The 23,612-nt window shown below is 30.7% G+C and overlaps 2 protein-coding genes across 4 annotated transcripts in view; one reads left to right on the top strand and one right to left on the bottom strand.

Moving 5' to 3' along the window:
* LOC111691398 (trafficking kinesin-binding protein 1-like) overlaps nt 1-1,295 on the bottom strand; it is an 83,448-nt gene extending 82,153 nt beyond the window's left edge. The window contains exon 1 of the mRNA XM_023454136.1: nt 1,257-1,295. The gene's annotated coding sequence lies outside the window, so the exon portion shown is untranslated. The remainder of the gene's footprint in view (nt 1-1,256) is intronic.
* A 7,697-nt stretch (nt 1,296-8,992) lies between these two features.
* On the top strand, nt 8,993-22,204 carry LOC108905311 (protein abrupt). 3 transcript variants are annotated; one of them, XR_001964265.1, is made up of 7 exons: nt 8,993-9,424; nt 9,725-10,316; nt 10,438-10,506; nt 17,542-17,678; nt 18,872-18,984; nt 21,892-22,006; nt 22,061-22,204. XR_001964265.1 is itself a non-coding variant. In XM_018708119.1 (7 exons), the coding sequence occupies exons 1-7, from the start codon at nt 9,233-9,235 to the stop codon at nt 22,077-22,079; spliced, it is 1,341 nt and encodes a 446-aa protein (XP_018563635.1). In that variant the 5' UTR covers nt 8,993-9,232; the 3' UTR covers nt 22,080-22,204. The 3 variants fall into 3 exon arrangements, 2 of the variants coding, with proteins under 2 accessions (XP_018563635.1, XP_018563636.1); XM_018708119.1 differs by having other exon boundaries at nt 18,768-18,984; XM_018708120.1 differs by lacking the exons at nt 17,542-17,678; nt 18,872-18,984; nt 21,892-22,006; nt 22,061-22,204 and adding an exon at nt 13,249-13,758.
* Nucleotides 22,205-23,612: the final 1,408 nt, after the last annotated feature.

Genomic DNA, 23,612 nt, shown 5'->3' with positions numbered 1-23,612 from the left:
AAAAGTGAAATTTTATAAACTAAAGTTGACGTGTCCGAGGATTTGCTGTCAAAACCCTTCAATAACGATTTATCGAATTTATTCCAAACTTTACGAGCTCAGTGTATAAAAATCTTGAAAATCGGGTTGGGGTAGTTTCCTTGTAAGAAAATTTCTTGTCCTCTTAATGTTTTGGACAGGAAATTATATGATATATATTTATGTTATTGTTATCACTGTTATTACCAATATAATTCAAACTTACAAGTCTACAAGTATTAATAAATAAATTTCCACATGTTTTACATAGACAAGAATGCGCAAAAATATCGAGCTTTTACAAAATTTAATCAACAGAAAATATTAGTCCTTATTAATATTTACATTTTTATTTTATATATTATTTTAATTTAAAGAAACACACGTTTACTAACGCACGCGCATTGACAATAGCGAACGAAATAATCTATCTTTGTCCTGGCAATGTCGTAGGAGCTAAATAAAATTCAAAAGATAAAAACGTAAATAAATTGTATCTGTCTCAAAAACAAACGTAAAAAAAATCGAAGGGAACTTTTCGTTATTTTAAATAATCAATCGAATAGTATAGAAAAAAATTGTTTTAGTTTTGTTAAATCATTAAAATTAAAGATTAAAAATTTGAAATTGTTAAAACTTTCTTATTAAAAATTAAAAGATATATCTATTTCTCTGAAAAGAAAGGTTATATTTTTTAGAGTAGATTCAAAAAAAAATTACAAAATTCATTCATTTTTCTCCTTATGACTTTTTTAATTTCTGAAATCTTCCCTTAACTTCTAGCGTCCCTAACTCTGTTAATTTTAATAGTACAAGAAAAAGTCGGGAGGTCATTTTTATGTAGAATTATATGCTTTACAGCTTTTATAAGAAACTTTTTTTTTCTAGCCCTTACCCCTTTTGAGTTATCTTATAAAACCCCTTTGTTTTATCTTTTTTCACCCTTGACCGGGGGTTGAACAAAAAATTACTGTCACTTATTGTAATAATATAACTCAAATTAACTCATATCAAAAATTCAGGCAAGTTGACCAAAATTTCGATTTAAAGGATTATTTAATTGGACTAAGTATGTAGTTATATTTCTAATTAAATGACATCTAAATATATTCATAATTTTGTTTCTTTAAACGTACCTATATAAAAATACAATTAAAGTATTACATAATGGTTTTAACTTCACACAATTTAAATTGTTTCGTTAACTTTATTCATTTAAGTCAATAACAGTATCTTACCAAAAAAATAAACAACCCCTAACATCCGCCGCTGTCTGAAAGTAGGGCACTATTCTCACTTACATCGTTCGCAGGTATGAACACTTTCAACTGGATACCCCTTAACGTCCACTATTGACAAAAGATAAGGATTATCCCAAGCAAAACCGTCCACGGGGAACAATTAACTTTAGGGTACGTCGGTACAAAAATCACAAATTTTCGTAGTAACCAAACAGCGTAAAAGAGAACTTCTAACTAATGCAAATTGAAGAAATTTGCACTGTTCCTTTGCGAAATGTAACGCTGTATGATAATTCTCACGTACACAGGTCCGTCTAAATTATCTAAGCTGTCGATAAAGGTGAATGTATTACTGTTGCCCCTGAAAAGTTATTCTTCGGAGACACCAAGTTTTATTTGTTCAGCATAGGCGTCATGTATGTAAACACGACCTTCTTCGTGTGGGTTTGTCTTGAAAACTAGGAGTCAAATATGTACTGCGGTTTTTTACCCAATTTTTAAAATTCGAATAAAAATTTTTCGTCAATAGATTATTTGGTGCTTCTAAACCAGTAAAAGAACATTTACCTTAATGACTGATCTGAATAAACTTGTTTTTTTATGGATTTTCTTTGTTTTGTTGCGCTGTTTTATTTAACCGAATTTTCACTTCGCGCCACATTAAATAAAAAGTTTTTTCTGAAAAAGAAGGGAAGCTACCTAATGAGACACTCTCAAGTAAAATGTGGAAACAAAAAAACATCTTTGAATAACATTCCTTTGAATTATTGCTGTTTAACAATTTTAATGTATCAAGTGTGTTTTTATATTAATTATATTTAGATATACAGGGTTGTTCACGCTAAGTGGCCTATTAAACGTTTCAGAGGAACCAAAGACAATATGACTGAAATTTTGTTTGCGGGGATTATCAGATATATATTGGAACACCATATACAGGTTAGCCCATCGAAAACGTACCGCAAGGCATTACAGGGTAGTAAAGAACTTTTCGGCAAAATCCCAAAAACAGGTCAAATTTGTTTCTGAGGGGGACAACTTTTGGCTCAAAAAGCATTCCAAAATCTTCAACCCCCTAAGTGGGGGTGCTATCCTCTAAATTTTTCAAATGGGAATGGGGTTCAAGTGGGGGGTCATTAGAAAGGGCTTTTAATTCTCTATACATCGATTGTTACTTTTTGAAAATCGATTCATTATTTTAGAAAATATGCAGCTTTGAAAATACGAACAATATTTTTGACGAGAAATGCGAAAATCGATTTAATTTTACTTCAAAACTTACGGTATTAGTCAAGTAAATGCTGAAAATGTTGTCCGCCAACTTGCATACAATGATACAGGTTGTCTTCAAACCGTTGTCGAACATTCTGGAGCACTTGCGGTGTTACTTCGCGACATACATTAATGATTCGTCCTCGCAGATCTTCCAAGGTATCAGGTGGAGTGCTGTAAACTTTGCTTTTAATGTGCCCCCAGAGAAAGAAATCTAAAGGATTTAAGTCGGGTGACCGAGGGGGCCACTCAATTGCACCTCTTCGTCCTATCCAGCGTCCTGGAAACGTCTCATTTAGGTAATTGCGCACATTGAGCGAGTAATGTGGAGGAGCTCCGTCTTGCTGGAAAATCAGTTCGTGTTCATTGTAAGCAGGGTCGTCCTCTATGATATTTGTTAGAGCTGGGTCGATGACATTTTGTAGTAAATCCAAGTACATATCGCCTGTCAAATTTCCAGGAAGGAAAAAAGGACCTACAATGGAATTTCCAAAAATACCTGCCCATACATTCAACTTCTGGGGGTGTTGGGAGTGTGTCTCATGGAAAATCCTTGGATTGGTATCAGCCCAGTAACGACAATTATGGCGATTCACTAAACCATTCAAGAAGAACGTACACTCGTCCGAAAAACACACATTAAAGAGGAAATTATCGTTTATCGCTCGTTCAGTCATTATTTCGCAAAATTGCAAACGACGATCAAAATCGTCTTCATTTAGCTCTTGCACTAGCCGAATCTTATAAGGATGGAATTTGTATTTTTTTAATATTCGTTGGACACTTGTACGACTCACTCCTGTCGCAGTAGCCAATTGCATTGTACTCAGCGTACTATCCATTGCCACTTGCCCCAATACCGCTATTTCCGTAGGTTCATTTAGTACCGGATTTTCAACCTGCCTCTTTTTGTTATGAACGGAGCCAGTTTCGCGAAATTTGGCCACCAATTCGCGAACAATTTTTCCAGACGCATGTTTCTCAGGATGCCGTTGGTTGAACAGTTCGGCGACCCGATTTCCGCATTCATTGTTTTTGAAAAAAAGCTCAATAATTTCTACTCTTTCTGGAATTGAGTACACCATAATTAATCAATTTAAAAGACTCGGCAGTATTGGTACTCTTCAACTACAAGTCACAAGACAGTTATCTAGCAACTTCTTGTGGCCTATCTAAATACGAAACAAAAAGCGGACAATTTTTTGCTCACCAAAATCAGGCTAAAGAATTCGCAAATCAAAAAAAAAAACAGCGAATTCTTTTGAAGGAATTTACCAAGCTAATACCGTAAGTTTTGAAGTAAAATTAAATCGATTTTCGCATTTCTCGTCAAAAATATTGTTCGTATTTTCAAAGCTGCATATTTTCTAAAATAATGGATCGATTTTCAAAAAGTAAGAATCGATGTATAGAGAATTAAAAGCCCTTTCTAATGACCCCCCACTTGACCCCCATTCCCATTTAAAAAAATTTGGGGGATGGCACCCCCACTTAGGGGGTTGAAGATTTTGCTATGCTTTTTGCGCCAAAAGTTGTCCCCCTCAGAAGCAAACTTTACCTGTTTTTGGATTTTGCCGAAAAGTTCATTACTACCCTGTAATGCCTTGCGGTACGTTTTCGATGGGCTACCCTGTATATTATTGCATTATCGACAAGATAAATTAAAAATAAGTCAAAATTGTTAAAGCTTCTCTGTACCTAAATCTAACCATTTTCTAGAAAATCGACATTTTATAAAAATTTTGACAGATGCAAGCGTTTCGAAAATTCCGTAAATCTATCTTCGTTCTGGGAGCTTTCACTTGCTTTTCGGAATACACAAAGAACATAAGATGCACTACCTTCCCCCTATCAAATTTACCTGAAAAAAATTATACTGCGTCCCACTTTTCATGTTACATTTTGAAAACAGACAAATCTTTTTAAATTCAAATGGAATACCCTGTATCTTTCTGCATCATATTATAGAAAATCAAAATTCTCTTTTCAGCGATATAGGCATTATAGGGGTTACAGTTTCAATTTTATCAGATATTTGCGGTTTACTTACATTCTCAATAATATTACATTAAAAATATTGTAATATTTACATATTACATATATATAATATACATATCATATAAATATCATCAAATAATATTGGTACTGTCATTCAATATTCTAAAGTTAGTATCAAGTATTTGCTCATCAAGAAAAATGCAAAATAATTATTCTAATGAAGATTATTGTTATTGTATTATTAGCTGTATTTCTATGAATTGGTATTTTGCAACTGAATCAGAACAATTAATAAAATGATTTCAGTTGGTTTTCTTACAATTTTCTCTTATTTTTAAAGCTATCAATGGGCAGCAAAAAGTGAAAAAACATATAAATTTGCCACTTATAATAATAATTGTATTGTATTGCATCTTTTGTTATCACTTTCGAAAAATTGTTAAAATATGACGACTCAGTGACCTTATTTTTTAAGGTAAAAATACTATAGGCACCCTGGAAAATTTAGTACCCATATTCAGCCTCAAATAATGAAATCCTACGTATCTGTTTGGATGAACATTATTCATAACCCAGAACTAAACAAATATTAGGTGACTGATAATGGTTATTATATATTTGCATGTTGGGCTTTATTAATCAATATGTGTTATTAAACGTGTTAAAATATGGCCTAAATAGAGTTACGAATGTACCAAACATTTTTTGTAATTTTTTTTTAGTTTATTAAGACCACTTTTAGTATACCACAAAAATAGAACTTTTTTTTCAAATTATTCCGCCTTATAAACTCTAAATTTCGTGAAAATTCAAGACCTCCCTTATAATTTTCCTTCTTTAGCGCTTCTTTACCCCGAATGCATCTAATTCTTTTAACATGTTTTCATGTATTTATACTATACTTTTAGTAACAAAACATAGATAATTTTTTTATCTTATAGAACAAAACAATAACCTATGCTCAGGGGTAACTTTTGCGGGAGTTTTTGGATTAGCATAGACGATGCAGCATCTCTGCATAGAACAAAATTAAGCATTGTAAACAATAAGTACTCACAAAAACTATATCTTCGGAACGATGCGATAAGGAGTGCAAATAAAAATGTTCAGATTTTGCACCACATTATCCCGCAATTATCACTCACAGTTAGTATCACACTAATGCTAATACTATCTTACGAAATATTTCCCGCAGAAAGATAAAACCTTTTATTTCTCTGCTCTAATGCCGTCACAAGTCAAATTGTTCAGATAAGGTGTTACTCATATTTATATGCCAGGTATAAGCCTATCTATAGATGTAGATGTCTACGAATTCACTGATACGTCCTCAGTACAAGACCCGGTCAAATTATTCCTTCATTAAATCTCATTCATCATTCCTGGACTCGACAGAATGCATGGAAAAAGATGATTTTTCTCGGGAACGGTAGCACTTATCAAGACGATTTTTTTTTAAATTTGATATAGCATAATGAGAGGAATACGAATATGTCATCAAAAATCAATAAAATAAATAATATTTGCACGAATTTTGAGTTTAAAGAATTATGCTACTTCGATTCCTTTTAAAAAATAGTTATATTATGGCAATCAAGTTTTATTTCATCAATGCATTCCACGAAATTCACGTTTCAATGACAAAATTAAAAATATATATATTTTCTTATTTTGTTAATTCCGATGTTAATTCATTGAAGTCTATGTCTCTATGCTGTCGCATTTGGCTAAAAAGCAAGGGGTTACGTAGTTTTTATGTGTGTAAGAGTTTGTCGATTGCATAGAAAATTCCCTGGGCAATAAATAATTGTTTATAAAGTAAAATGTTGAACATTTTAAAAAAATTCTAAATGGTTATGAAAGTGTAAAAATAGGTATTTTTTAGTATTGATCAATGTTTATTATGAAAACAACTATCTCTAAAAAATTGTGTGCCCTTTCTAAACCTTAATTTAAAGCTAGGGTACGCGATAAATTTTTTGAAATTTTCTTAATTAACAATCCCGTCGATCGAAAACCACGCGATCGATCGTTGCTAAATTTTTAGGGCAGAATTGACATATATTTTATTATTTGTTCACAACACAAGTTTCATCAATATTTATAAATATTTACTTATTGACATATAATTTTCTATTTTTCGCCCATTATTAATGCAAAATTCAACTTTTCTGATTCGCAGTTATTGTAACTTTATAGAAAATCGTCAAATAAACAAAAAATAAAGAATGACTTTTTTATTTAGGGCTTACTTTCAATATTACAGGGAAAAATATGTCGAAAAACGGCTCAGTTTTCGTTCTTTTTGTATGTTTGTTGTTCCCCTGAATTTAGCAATAGTTTTTTGGAATAGGCAAACTCGGATTCTTATTCTACATAATATTTGGGATTTTTCTGTACAACAAAATTGATGACTTCAAACACAAACGCCAAAGCCTACTTTTACTGCTCTATCGCCTGAACTATTTAGATTAAAATTCAAATCGAAGGTCAAATTAATACTTACAGTATTTTGCAAATTGTTTCGAAAATTTTTCCCGAAAAATATATAATTATCGTAGATAAAGTCAAAAAATATAATTATTGTTCTCATAATAATGACAATCAGCTGTCATTAAAATAAGCACTGAAAAAATGGCAGTAGATACCAACATTAGTTAAATAACGTAACATATTAATTTCTTAATTTGAACCAAAAATGGCGGAGTTATAGCTTGCGTGTTTTTTATTGAACACCCTATATAACACATTAAATCCGAAATTAGAAATTAATAATATCGGAGCTACACAGGACCTGACCCTGACCTGTCCTAAGCAGAATTTCACAAATATTTGATAAAGTAGATATATCTTTATCTATTACCTTCCAAAAGGTTTATAATAAAATATTCTGTATTTTCATTACATGTAAAAATCAAATTCTAAAATTGAAAAAATACAAAACTCGTCTAACAAATAATATAGAATATGGCATTTTGATGTTAACATTTTAAAATTAATGCAAAATGTACTTTATGATAAATTTTACCACAATTAGAATTTTCCGTTATATGAACTATGACCATTTATAATTATTATCTGTTAATATGATAATATGATGACTGATGACATTGAATAATAATTATATTATCAAGAATACTCTGAGCTCATTTCTCATTTTTAGCTACATCATAGTTACAGGCACAAATGATAATAAATTTAACAATTGTTTGCCACAGTTCTAACGTAGTGCATACCTACATAAAATGTGCGAGATATTAGCAATAATCATTCCATGTTCTTTATATGGTAAAACGAAATTAGTGAAAGTGGATACCTATGTTACATTACTTTGCGGAATTTTGTTTAGTTTAAGTAACATTATATTACATTATATTATAAACATATATTTTCTTATTCACGTAAACAAATAATTTAATGTAGATACTCTGTAATTCCAGGCATAATTGAGTTTATAAAAAATAAAAACGTGCCAACTAAAATAATTACATATTACAAACTATCACAGCTTAATAACGTTATTTATTTACTGGCAAATAATGTGCGAATGCCCTGCTTAGCTCAGCTCTCAAATAACGACATTTTGATTGTCCCTGGCCCCACTGTGACTCATTACTTCATTTATAAAATTAACACATGTTGAGCGTATGACGTTGAAAAAGTGAATAAAAACTATTAAAATATCATGGTCTAAAACAATTTATTCATTCATCAAGTCCAATAAATTAGTACTTACTTTTTGACATTTCATATTTCGAATACCAAAAATTATGGCAAAATCACAAACACATAACTAATATCTGTAACAGTTTTCACAGTTTTAAAAGTTCAGAATTATCATTTAATGTATCGACATTAATTTTCACTTAATTTCACTTCAAATCATATTTCTTTAATAACTTGGAAAGACCTTGCACAACCCCCTCGACAGATGGGTGTCTGTCAACTGTCAAAAAATAACAGACCAGTCAAACATTGATAAAACTCATTGAATTAAATAATCGGGTCCAATGTGGAACAAGGATGAGTAATTTCGGAACAATCTCTATCAGGGAGTGAGACATTTGATTGGTCTCTATTCCTTGAGTGATGACACAGACATAAGTTCTCAGCCAATAAGAAATCACATTTTCAAAAACAAAGAAAGGACAGAGAGGACTGAGAGGAGTGTCCACTGAATGTGAACTTAGATCGAAAACATCTCTGAATGTAATGAAGTTAGAAGTTAATATATAGCCAATATGCACTGAAATTAAATTTAAAAAATGTATGAAATATTGGGAAAAAATTCATTTTTAAATTTTAGGTGATTATTACGATAGAAAAAATGAAATATCTGCTTAACCTATAACAAATAGTAAGTAATTAATAACTTACGTCATTTAAAATTTTTATCGCATAAAGAGCATAGTAACAAAAACAAAATTTACTAAAAAAAATGTTTTTGTTAAATCTGCCTTTAATAAGTCATAAAAACTATAATGAACTTTGATACTATAATTAAGACGAAGAAATATTTCTTAATTTTCCCAGACAAAAACAGGGAAACTTCTTTTTCTTGGTTGGTCAAAAGAAAGACTCGTATTGATTAAAATTAAAAGGTAGTTTATTTTTATGTCTGAGATGGTCTTGCAGCAGATAAAACCGTCGAGTTCTTTTCTTCGACTTTTTTTTATAAATTAAAGTGATTAGTGTAGCAGAGAATGGCTTTAGCTGATGACCAGCAGTTCTGTTTGAGATGGAATAACTTTCAAGCAAATATAACTTCTCAGTTTGAAACTTTACGTGATGACGAAGATTTCACTGATGTCACGATCGCCTGTGATGGACAGAGGCTTCAAGCTCATAAAGTTGTCCTTTCTGCATGTAGTCCATTCTTTAAAGAACTTTTCAAAGTAAGAAAACTACTAAATCGTGCAAATGAGCATTTTTAATATTCCAAGACTTCTTCGTGACTGCATTGATATTGCAGTTGCAGAAAATATGTTTTGCTTTTGTTGGAACCCTGATTCCCCGCCTTTATTTGAAAATTTAAGAGGACTGCGATTCTTTACAATTAAGTACAATTTAAAATTATATCAACTAACCTAATTGATAATTTTATGAACATTACTATCGAAGAGTGTGTAATAAATACACTGTCAGATTAAAATTTTATTTATACTTTCATAGAAAATACCCGTTTCCCGTTTCAGACCAACCCATGTCCTCATCCAATCGTCTTCATGCGAGATGTCGAGGCTCGTCACATAGTAGCATTGATGGAATTCATGTATGCAGGGGAAGTGAATGTTGCCCAAGCTCACCTATCAGCTTTTCTCAAAACTGCAGAGTCCCTCAAAATAAGAGGCCTAACTGACACCTCCTCTGACACAGATTCACATAAAGAAGAAGATACTTTATACCTCAACCCCCAATCATCGAAATATTTGCCTACATGTGCAAATAATAAACATAAACTTGAGAGGCCACAAATTTCTTCGTCGAGCACTGTAACCTCTAGTCAAGATGTTCCCGATGTGAATTTACCAAATAACTCTAGTCCGCCATCTAAGAGACAATGCAAGTCCGAGTCGGAACTACCCAGATTGAGGAAAGACGACACAACCAACACATTTGCCATTAGTGAAAGTATCAATCAATTAGATTTAACCAAAAACGCACTGCAACCCAAGGTTGAACTGCCCGATTATTTAAGTGATGTCGACGTTGACGATGATGTCAGAGAGGACCATTTCGATGGTTTGCCTAATTTCTATCCTCATGGTGACGTAACAGAATTGCCAGGTAAATGATAAGTTAGAAATTAATTTTCAACCACGATAAATATATTAATAATATTTGGAAGTCCTCTAACCCTTTTGATGATAGTGCAAATAAGCCGTAAGCTTTTATTTTTATATTTTAGGAGGCATGGAGATAATTCCACAAACGACTTCATATAGCTCAAAGGACAAACAGGATTTCACAGGTCACGGTATGTTAATATTTTAATAACATATATATTTTTTAATATTGAACTATAAAATAAATCCGCTACATGTAAGTCGCAAATGGGTCAATTAACACTAACGACTTGAATTGATATTTTAAAACCAGTCATTTATTATAGTATTTCTATAAATAGGTCTCAAAATTAAATATCATAGAAACTTATTGTTAAAAAATTATTGGTACCTCCCACTAATATGTGCAAGTATTAGACAACATCCCAAAAAACAAAACCCATAAATATTATTATGACACTTGAAATTAAAAAATAGAAAAATAAAATGTTTCTATATTAAAAGCTATTAAATACTTATGTATAGACCAGGGCGGATCTGTTTTGAGGTGGATGTGACAGGGGTCAAGCAATTTTTTTCTGGATTACCTTCAGTACAACACATAATAAAAGTGTAGATCCCTCGTCCATTTAAAAAATTTAAAAAAAAAACTATTTTATCTGAATTTCTTACTTATATCTTGAAACCTATGCATTTTGGAAGAATATTGAAGAGGAAAAAAGTTTTAAAATTGAATTTTGCACAATATGCTGTGTGTTAAAAATGTTTAAATTTATTACCGATGTGGCACAATAGCAATAATTGATGAAAAAAAGGCAAAATAATCAAGTTTTTTGGATATTTTTTTTTAAATATTTTAATTGCTCCGAGGGCATTCTAATTTTGGTAAAAAAAACTTTAGAGTATAATAAAATAACACGCCAAACTTCATTAAAATCGGTTAGATAGTTTTTCGCAAATTATTTTTTTGAACAAAATTTTCGAATTTTCAAAATGTTGCACGCCTCAAATAAGGCATCTAGATATTTGAAAATTTTTTAAAAAAACTAAATTGCAAGTTGATAAATGTAATCAATTGTTTAAAAACAAAAAAAAAGTGTTAACTTTAAAAATTTACTGTGGCTGTCCTAATCAACTGATTTCAATTTTTCAAAAACCATTTGATAGGTTGAGCGGTCTTTTCTATGCGAAAAAATTTTCAAGTATCTAGATGCTTTATTTGAGGCTGTGCAACATTTTGAAAAATTGAAAAATTAAAAAATTATTTTTTTTTTAATTATTTTGCGAAAACTATCGAACCGATTTTAATGAAATTTGGTGTGTTGTTTTATTATACTCTAAAGTTTTTTCTACCAAAATTAAAATGCCCTCAGAGCAAATAAAATATTTCTTAAAAATTATCCAAAAAAACTTGATTATTTTGCCTTTTTTTCCATCAATTATTACTATTTTGCAACATTTTTAACTTCCAGTATATTGTGCAAAATTCAATTCTAAAACTTTTTTCCTCTACAATATTTTTCCAAAATGCATAGGTTCCAAGATATAAGCAAAAAACTCAGATAAAATATTTTTTTATTTTTTAAACATTTTTGCAATTTTGAAAATGTTCCGGACCTCCCCCAGATCTAGATATCTACACTTTTATTATGTGAGTTGTACTGAAGGTATTCCAGCAAAAATTAGCTTGCCTCCTCTTATATCCAAGAAGTGGAATATTTCGACACATCCGCCCTGGTCTAGTACCTCTTGTTTTCAGAATTATATAGTTTGCTCCACATATAACATATGTTTATATTCTCATTCTATATACAGGGCGATTCTTTGATATTGCGATTTTCTTTATAAACTTGTTTCCAAATACCTCTGCTATCAAGGTTATACCTTTTTAAAGAGGTAGATTAGAATTCATTTTTATTTTATTTCTCACAGCTGGAGAAGTATAGAAAAATGCTATTTAGGATGTTACTCTATCTTATCACTCTACACCGATATTTTTAATCATCTGCAGTCCTCAGAAGGTGTTGATAATTGCAACCCTTAACGGTTTTTCATTTAACTCTTTACGGAAGAACTGAAAATTGCCGTTCAAAAAATGGCATTATTCCACTAAAATACTATTGCTACCACTAAACAACCTCATAAAAACTATTGGAAATGGCGATCTTCAACTTCATTACAAGCTTCTATCCTGCAACACGTTTGACAAACACGTTTACAAATGTCTGGGCTCTATCGAATCGTCTCACAAGACATTATAATGCAATTTTGTTATTCCTTAAAATTTTCGATTCAGTCATGTAAGTCAATTATTTATGAGATTCCCAAAGAAATTAAGAGTGTTTAAGTCTGGGGACTGTGGAGACCAAGATTGGCTCCGCCTCTATCTTCAACGATTTTGATATGCACCGTCCAAAAACTGCGGAACAACCAAACTGAAATGGGTCATCATGCATAAACAACATCTGTTGTCTTAAAATAGGGACTTTTTTAAGCAGTGTTGGCAATTCCACTTTGAGAATTCTGCGATAAATTTCTCCAGTCAATCTGCCAGGAAGAAAGAAAGGTCCAATCATAAAGTCTACAATTTTCAATTCCTTTCGAGGATTGCAGATGATAAAAAATATCAGTGTAGGAAAGATAAAGTAACATAAAAACAAAATAAAAACTGAATTTTAACATACCCCTTTAAAAGGAATCGCTCCTTACATTTTTTTTCGCAATATTAAAGGAACACCCTGTATTACATTATTCACAATATAAACTAAAATCGTCGTTCTGTAAAAATCCTTACATTGAATTAGTATTAAAGAGCTAAGTTCAAACGACCGGCGCACCTACAAGTTTTATCTAATTCTGTTCCGCTTTTCTGTGGGATGGGATCCAGCGCGTCTTGCTTGCAACGATCTATTTTAATAATTGGTTTGTTGCAGGCAACGACAGTCGAAAGCTGCACTCGCTGGACCCCAGGCCATGTGAAGAGTGCGGGAAGGTGTACAGCAACCTGTCGAATTTGAGACAGCACATGAAGCTTATTCACTATCCCACATATGTACAGTGCCAAATGTGCCAAAAGTCTTTTAAAACGGACTTGTACTTACGCAGGCATGTAATCAGTGCCCATGGCGGACTAACTAATGGTTACTTTAAAAGCGGTGTGGGCGGTGACCTCAAGACTGGGATCAGTACTAGTTTTAAGTATCTTAATATTAATAAGCTGCATAAGAATGGAGTCGATGTCAAATACGAACGAGGCAGTTATAATAATTTTAGTATTAATAAAAATTTTACCCAAACGTTTAATTAAGCAACGGTAATAACTAAATATATATTTCATAATCTCTTTTTCATTTGTCCCATAGATATTATGAAATTGTCTTTTTATCGATATGTAATTCTTTTTTTTATTTATTAGTTTTTATGTACTGATTTATGAAATATAAAGGCCTGTTAATATTAAGTTGAGTTTTCCTGCATTGTCTTTATCGATACTAGTACAGTATTATGATACAAAATACTTAGTTTTTCTTTTTTCTTTCTGTTATTTTGCCACTGCAAATTCAAGAATTTAAAAAATAATTAAATAAACTCCTTCCTATGAGGATCAGTGAGAGGTCGGATTTAACAAATTTATTCTTACCTACATTGAAATCCGACTTTTGTTCTACAGACAATGCATTTATTTTTACTAAAATTGTCAAACGTGACAGTTTATAATTCATTTATCTACTTCTGTGGGCAGATAAATAATTTATCAGATAAGTTTGATAAGGACCGAGTTTTGCCTGCAAATTTTGACGTTTGTAAGCCATCAGGATCCAGGGGCATTCCGATTAACTCCCTATTACAATTTAAGCAGCAAATTGTCCCTTTTTGAGGCACTCGTTCTTAGATTGGCAAACAACAAACTACCAATTTTTTGACCAAAATATCAGCACTAATATACAGGCCGTTACAAATTTGCTTCTCACTACAGAGGTCTCGGAAACGGTAAGAGATACCAACTAGTTTAAAAGGGAGGCAAAGTTGCACAATCATGAGACCAACATTATGCCTCTAAAAAATCAAGGCTTACATGATTAGTTTTCAAAATATTTGAAAAAAAAACGAAATTTTGGAAATCAGTTTTTGTTTCACGTCAGCCTTATTTGGGGTGATATTGAAAAAAAAGAAGAACACTTTCTCATGGCCACTCTATCGAATAGCATAATCAATTTTTATATGTAACGTTTCGTCTCTCTAGGATCATCATCAACTTCATTTTTTTTAAATATGACCCTGGAAATTTTTATAACATTTTTGCAAGCCTTCATGACCCCCAATACTGTACTGCCTCGGCCCGAACCAGAATCAGACATTTTGTCTCGAAAAATCCACCTCTAATGTTCCAAATATCTCAAATTTTTTATTTTATATGTTTATTGAATTATCGTACGCTCTAAGTGTCATTAGACTCTGTGATTACCACCTAGTTATTTAAGCTATTACCATCACGTTACAATAAAACATTAGAGTTTAAAATCTCCGTCACCTGGTCATACATAATTCGATAAGTTGTTGCGTCAAAATTAAAACATTACAATTTTAATTTCATTATGATAAATTCATTCTTAAAATCGCATATGAACAAGCAAAACTCCAAATGAATATTTTACTTTAAAAAATTACAGTAAAAGTTCAAAAACATTTCCATTTTGGCAAATGTTGAAAATGAAGATAGGCTTAATATGATCGGAATTTACCTGCAATCGCAATTGTGAAAGAGCATGTCAGAAATATTTGTATGGATATCCTGAAAAAAATTAGATCGAAATTTATTTGAATTTTGAGCACTCGAGAACCCTAGAAATAACTATAAGCACATATTACAATTATAAGCACGGGACAAAAACTCTAATAATGTTTTATTGTAACGGGTGATGGTAATATTTTAAATAACTAGGAAGATTGTACAAGGTCTAACTTGGAGTGTACGATAATTTAATAAATATAGAAATATAAAAAAAAAATAGATAAATTTGGTACGAACACATTGAAGATGGATTTTTCGAGATAAAACATCTGAATCTGGTTCGGGCTGAAACAGTACAATATTTAAAAAAATGAAGTTGATGATGGTCCTGGAGAAACAAAACATATAGAAATTCAGCCCTATGCTGTAAAAACATTGAAATTAATATCAATCTTGAAGTGATTTCAATGAAAATTGATTTGTTCTTCAATTTTGGAGAAAATTGGTATGCACTAAGAACACTTGCTTANAAGTTGTTGCGTCAAAATTAAAACATTACAATTTTAATTTCATTATGATAAATTCATTCTTAAAATCGCATATGAACAAGCAAAACTCCAAATGAATATTTTACTTTAAAAAATTACAGTAAAAGTTCAAAAACATTTCCATTTTGGCAAATGTTGAAAATGAAGATAGGCTTAATATGATCGGAATTTACCTGCAATCACAATTGTGAAAGAGCATGTCAGAAATATTTGTATGGATATCCTGAAAAAAATTAGATCGAAATTTATTTGAATTTTGAGCACTCGAGAACCCTAGAAATAACTATAAGCACATATTACAATTATAAGCACGGGACAAAAACTCTAATAATGTTTTATTGTAACGGGTGATGATAATATTTTAAATAACTAGGAAGATTGTACAAGGTCTAACGACACTTGGAGTGTACGATAATTTAATAAACATAGAAATATAAAAAAAAATTAGATAAATTTGGAGCGAACACATTGAAGGTGGATTTTTCGAGATAAAACGTCTGAATCTGGTTCGGGCTGAAACAGTACAATATTTAAAAAAATGAAGTTGATGATGGTCCTGGAGAAACAAAACATATAGAAATTGAGGCATTCGATAAAGGGCAAAAAGTTGCCATGATAAAGTGTTTTTCTTTGTTCAATATCACCTCAAACTAGGCTGAAATGAAACAAAAACCGACTTCCAAAATTTCGGTTTTTTTCAAATATTTCAAAAACTAATCATGTCAGCCTTGATTTTTTAGAGACATTATGTTGGTCCCTTGATTATGCAACTTTGCCCCCATTTAAGCTACTTCGTATCTCTTACCGTTTCTGAGATCCCTGTAGTGAGAAGCGAATTTGTAACAGCCTGTACGTATAGAGCAAGGGTCGGCAACTGGCGGACCGCGGTCCAGGTCCGGACCGCGGAAGGTAAAATACTGGACCGCCAAAAATTTTTTGAAAGTATAAATTTCTCAAATAAATTATTTAAAAAATGTTTTTTACATTTAAGTGCCAATCTTATCATTTTTTCTAGTATTTTACAATTGTGTGAGTGTTTTGAGTTCTTAATGGTTAGTAAGCAGATTAAATTTTAGTCCAAATTAAAATAAAAAATAGGAAATATGAATTTTTTTCTGGACCTCGTTAAAAATTTTCAAAAGTATCCGGACCCCACCTAAAATTACTTGCCGACCCTTGGTATAGAGTAATATTGACAAAATCTATAGTAAACTAGTTTTTTACAATTAATTGTTGCTATTAATCACTTATAAACAATAAATTAGAAACCATAATCACTTTATATACTCTACAATAAACCTTTTAATCAAGTTTTATTGAGATGAAGATTAATTACAAATTATAGAAACACAATTTTTAATTCTTTGCAAAAGTTTCGGTGTTGCTCGACGCCATCTTCATTGCTCTAAAACACATACAAATATATTTCTAAATTTCTTTAAAATGTACATGTTATCATTAAATATATTTGAATATTATTGTTGATCTTTTCACAATACCAAAAATAAACATATAACAATTAAAATAATTCACCAAATTTTCATGCGTTTTTTGTTAAAACTACAGTTTTAAATATTCATGCATTTTTGACAGAAAACGCATCACACAATTTTTTTTACTTTGCAAATTCTCATTTTAACAATGCTGGTTACAAATCATCAAAAACGAAATAAGTAATAATATAAATTAATAGTTGATGTTTCATACATCTACAAAAGTAGATAACCAAATAAATTTTAAATCCACACATTTGAATTATATTAAAAAAAATTGTGTACTTACTAGTTTTAAACTTTTTTATTTTCAGTGGCCAAATACCCAAGAAAAGAAAAAGTATTTAAGAAATGCCACAAATAAATGCTTTTAGACAATATATTAAAATACTTACATAATAAAATAATTCTCCTAGGTTTTGTAGTATATCTTAAGAAAGTATTTTGTGTTAGGTCTTCGGTTTCGTAGGCGCAGATCTTCTGATCACTGGCTGCCCTTTAGTCTTCACCAAACAAGTGGCTTACTAGACGATTCATCCGAATCTTCTAGATTACTTGATAGAAGAGACGGAGAAAGGAGTAATAGACTGGTAAATAATTTACACTGTTATTAAATGTTTTTAGTGAAAAGATGTTAGTATTTATAAAAAATATCAGTTTTCAGTTATGAGAGACTTAAAAAAAGATCAGTAGACCTTGTTTTAGTTAAATGCAGTGTTCTGATATTCTGTCGAAATAAGACAAATCCAAATCCAAAGTTGTTTTGTTTAGGTACCAGATGGCATCAAGTTCACAAAATTTTATAGTTATTTTTAAATAACTCTAAAATTCTTTGTCCGATTCAGATGAGCGCCACTAACATGATAATCGAAGTAATTGCATTCATAGAAATAGTAAGAATACTCACAGATAAGCAAAATACTTGTAGTCATATTTTTTTTGTGAGTAATCTTTCAGTCTCAATTCCCATTTTATCACATGAATGAACGCTTATTCTGTCAAGTTTTTCTCTTTTGTAAATTTTTTTGTGTTTATAATGGTTTTCACATATTTTATTTTTTGTTAACCTTAACGCATTCTACTGTTTAAACGAAACAGCTTTGGGAAGGGGTAGCTTTAGTTGATTCATACTACTTTGACCTCAATAATCTACACAGAATATTGAGACACTCTGAAGAATTAGAGTAATATTCGTGGCAGAATTAGAAAGGCTAGTGATTATTTTATAATTGTACAAAAAATAGCAGTTTTATTGTTTTTTATAACCCTACCCTTACTGTATCTGTTTTAGTGTATACTGCCAAACTGCCTAATTACCACAATATTTCTTATTTTATTAATTTTAATAATACAAATTTATGTTCTCTATACAGAGTGATTCAAATTTAACAGTGGATCTGAGTATGATATAGTACTTTTGAAAAACAGACAGGGTTTTTTTATGTGAACACTTAGGGTATATTATTTATGTTTTCCCAAAATTGGTGAATTCAAATAATTTCATCTGAAACCCGGACCCATAGAATTATTGCAAAACCCGAAGACCTCGTTGCCAAAATGTCATTGTTTTCCTACCTCATATTTCTTTCAGAAAGTACTACAACATACTCCAGCGACCGATGTTAAATTTAACTCACCCTGTATATTGTTCATAGTTAACTACTGTATATACTTTACAGATTAAGTTGGGGGAAGGGATAGAAATCTACGAGGATCAATTACGTAGCGTTAAGTGGAACGATTATAGGAAGTTAACAAGAGGTTTAGCTACAATTCTTTTCAGTCCGGCGGAACTGGCAACGTGTTCCGTAACGGGACAGAGGTGGAGTCGAGCTGGGAGCGGGGAACGACCTGTGAAGCCAGCACTGGACAGGGCCAAAGTTCAAGCAATAATATGTAAGCACCTTTTTGTCGTTGTAAGCAGATAAAATGTACAGAGTGTTTCATTTAAATTAACATCTGCTGCCATTTTGGTTGGACTTCATTTGTTTTTCTATCATTTTTGAAAAATTCATAAAAAATCGTGCAACTTTTGTATATCACATTTTTTTATAACTTTAAAAACAAAAAAATTAATGGGTGTCAAGATATAGTGAATCACCCTGTACTGAAGTGAATATTTTTATAACTATGCAGTGGATTTTTTCACTAATCTCAATTTCCCTTTTATTACATATTATTAAAGGAGTACTAAACTAAATGTTGTTTACTTCTTACTAGAGATTTACTGAATATAAATTAGAGCAACATTAGTTTTTTATCATATTTTCTATTAGAAAGTCAATCAAATAAAGAAGAAATTTTCGAAATTACATTAATAAATCGTTTTCTGTGATTTTTAAATTTTAAACTTATTAAACTAAAGTTTATCATTATAAGAAAAAATTGAAAAAGAAACATAGTGCATTGTACACATCAAGTACTGTTAATTTATTGCAATTTTCCATGATTAGAAAAGTAAAACGTTTACTGTGAGCCTATGTAGAAAAATACTTCTTAAAAAACTAATTCTTTATTTTCCTCTGTGCACCAAATTTTGGCTTCAATCTTGAAATTTAGAGTAAAACAAGAAATTTCAATTGAACACAAAATTTCAAGTTTGAGTTTGAAACTTCAAATTTGAACTTGAAATTTCGAATATAAACTTTAAATTTCAAAATTGAACTTGAAACATGAAATTTCAAACTCGAATTTAAAATTTCAAGTTTGTTTTAAAATTTGATATTTTATGTTCAAACGTGAAATGTCAGGTTTAAAATCCTAAGTTTTGAGTTTCAAACTCAAAGTTTTCTGTTTTAACTCGAAATTTCGGGTGAGTCCTAAAAATTTTGGATGTGAATTTAAAATTTCCAATATTAATATAAAATTTTGAATGTGCACTTGAAATTTCAAAGAGTGACCGCAAAATACGCCTGTTTTTGAGACTTTGACAGAGGCGACAGGAAAAATCCTAAAAATATTCTAAAAATATTCAAAAACTCGTCGTGAAAAATGAAAATGAGTCACTTTCAGTTTTTTGAAAATTTTCGAAAATCACCCTTATTTAGGGGTTGAAAAGACAAAAAAAGTGAACAAATTAAGAATCATCAACAGTTGTAAAACCCCAAATATTTCTATGTTGTTATCAAAATAATACTATGAAAATATCTAACTTCGTATTTGATACGGTCTTGTCCAGATTGAAAATCGACCCATAATATCCCTAAAGGGGTGAAATCATCCCCTAAACACCTAAAAATGCAAGAAATATATTAAAAGTTACAATTCTTTTTCTTTTTCTTTTATACATGGTAATTGAACCATTAATAACCCACAATCACTAGATTCGGAGGAAAATACCCCTAAATGAGGGTAAAACCACCTCTAAGTTCAACCATATACATATAAAAGACAAAGAAAAAAATTTGTAACTTTTAATATATTTTTTGCATTTTTAGGCATTTAGGGATATTATGGGTTGATTTTCAATCCAGACAAGATCATATCAAATACGAAATCAAATATTTTCACGTTCATAATATTATTTTGATAACAACGTAGAAGTATTTGGGGTTTTACAACTGTTGATGATTCTTAATTTGCTGACTTTTTTGTCTTTTCAACCCCTAAATAAGGGTGATTTTCGAAAAACTTAAAGTGATGCTCATTTTCATTTTTCATGACGAGTAGTATTTGGATAATTTTAGAATATTTTTAGGATTTTTCCCTGTCGGCTCTGTCAAAGTCTCAAAAACAAGCGGAAAAATGGCTTTTTTGCGGTCACTCTTTGCACTTGAAATCTCGAATTTGAACTGAAATTTTGAATTTGAAGCATAAAATTTAAACTTGAAATATGAACTTGAAAATATTTTAGTTGTGTTTGCCCCACTGACTGATAAGTTGCTAAATTTTCAAATTTTTCAAATAAGTACTCTTCCAGATATTGATCGCGGCGATTCCCGATAAATTATGTTATCAGTGCCACAACAAACAATACGTAAATTTTTAAAAAATTTTGAAGTAATTTTTTATAGTTGCTATTAAACAAATATAAATTTGAGCTAAAGTGAAATATTATTATAAATAAAGAGGGGATACGTAAATACGTTATTCATTTTTTATTTTTAAATTTACACCAGAAATATATTCAGTGTTTTTCAACATTCAAAATGTATTAGATATAGGTGCATATTATTACTTACAAAAACAAGCAAATACAACAATATTTAAAACAAATTTAAACAAATGGCCAGAGCATACGCATCAGCTGAAAAAACCAACAAGAATATGATGCAAGGACAGAATAAGTGACTGGAACTTATACCATTTATTGCAGCAGTCATAACACGGGACAAGCGATTTTTCAGGGGTCACCATTAAGGGGTTTTAATAACTTACTTTTAATGGTAGAATATGCTAATAAAAATATTTCAAATTAATAATTTTAAGCCATTCTGGATAATATTTTCACTGAATAGATATGCAGAGCCTTCATAAGTGATTACAAGCCACGTAATTGCCGAGCTTAGGCAGCCAACATTGCGCGGCTGATACTGTCAACTAAAAATCCCTAAATTTTGGCGTCACCAATATTAATGATTCGTTTACAATTAACAATGACAAACTGTTACGTCAACGCTCGAGATAATGCGATCTTGGTTGTGAAACAGAATATTGCATTTTAATGTAATGTTGATCTTATTGTTATATTTGGAAATTAAATTACTGATCCAAACAAAATCACTGGTTACGTGGCTTGTAATCATTTATGAAAGTTCTGTATATTTGAAAAAAGAAAAATGTTTTAAGTCAATTCTTTTTCAGCATATGTAGCCACAAGATTTCCTATGGTTGAAATAAGTAGGATTAAGCAAGTCCTGGCTTACAAATGCAAGGAAAATTCTACTGCATTTAAAATGAAGGCTGTTAGATATTATGGGTATGTTACATTTCTATAAAAAATACATGGGGTTATAATTCATTTATTTTTCAGTGATCAAATGAGTAAGTAGGGAATATATTACAGAGGGTACTAAAGAATCAAGAAAATAATGTGTCAAAGTATTTGTACTAGTTATATAATTAGTGGAGATATATATACTATTATATTTTAATATAATTTATTGTTCATGTTTTCTGGTGGTATAATTTAACATTGTTAATTTTTTGTTTCATATTTTTTTGTTGAATAAATTTTTAAAAATATGAAATGTTTTCTTTAAAACTTTTGTTTCATACAATGGCCCATTAAGAACCGCTGTATATATTGTTAAAATAAATGCTAATTAATAATTCGATTATACACTTTTATTAACAAAAAATTTATAGAAAATGAACAGACTGTATATGAATATGATCGCTTCAAACATTCATATATATGAATAATCCTATCTTATGCCTCTTCACCGGCTGGCGCCTGAACGGCTGATCTCCGCTTGTTTTGGTTATCCGGCATTTGTTCATAAAACGCCGATATACAGAGTGCCTCGAGTTCGCCCTGTCCGGAGATGAATATTCCTTAACAGTATATTGTTAGAAATCAAGCGAGTCAAAAATAGTAAAAAAAGTTGCTATAAACATTTGTCCTCCGGAGCACCGTTACTGAGATATGGCCCTCCAAAGGGGTCTCATCATTTGGATGGTAGTAGTAGGTAATAATCATACCATAAAGGTCTTTAACTGTCATAAGTTTCATCAAAATCGGTTATAAATAAGGATAGTTTTCTAACTACCATTAACAGAAATTTTTCGAATTTTTTTTATTCTATTGAATTATCAAACAAATAATATTTTTTTAATGAATTAGACTTTATTGAAGAAAAAATGTCTACTCTTTTTAGCGAATTCTGCGTAGTTTAGTCAGAAATAATTATTTTGTAAATAAATAAAAGAATCAAAAGAAACGTAAGAATTTAAATGATAGTCCGCGAAAGTGACAATCATTAGTATCATTACAACGAAACTGTCACCATGAAAGATGCCTACTATGTGAAAACGTTAAAAAAAGTTACTGTTCTGAGTCATATATTATTTTAAAAATAATTATTCCTGACTAAACTACGCAGAATTCGAAAAAAAAAGTAGGGATTCATTAAAGAATAATATTATTTGCTTGATAATTCAAAGGAATAAAAAAAAATTAAGAAAATTTCTGTTTAGAGTAGTTAGAAAACTATCCTTATTTATAATCGATTTTGATGAAACTTACGAGAGTTAAAGACCCTTTTGGTATGATTATTACCTACAATTTTCATTCCGTTATCTTAATCAGAAAGAAAGTTATTTTAAAAACTATCCAAATAATGAGACCTCTTTGGACGGCCATATCTCAATCATGGTGCTCCGGAGGACCAATGTCTATAGGAAATTTTTTTACTATTTTTGGCTCCACTTTCACCTCCTTAAATTTTGTACCTCTATATACAGGGTGTCGCGCAATTATTGCAACAAAATTTGATCACAGATTCTTGGGACAAATTTAGGGGACCCTTATTTTTTATTTTTTCTGTGGGCCCCTTTTTTACAGTTACAGCCCCCTGAAATCC

The sequence above is a fragment of the Anoplophora glabripennis genome, unplaced genomic scaffold, assembly GCF_000390285.2.
Source record: "Anoplophora glabripennis isolate ALB-LARVAE unplaced genomic scaffold, Agla_2.0 scaffold217, whole genome shotgun sequence".
NCBI lineage: Eukaryota > Metazoa > Arthropoda > Insecta > Coleoptera > Cerambycidae > Anoplophora > Anoplophora glabripennis.
The sequence above is the reverse complement of the archived record's forward strand: the minus strand, read 5'-3'. Positions and strand labels throughout refer to the sequence as shown.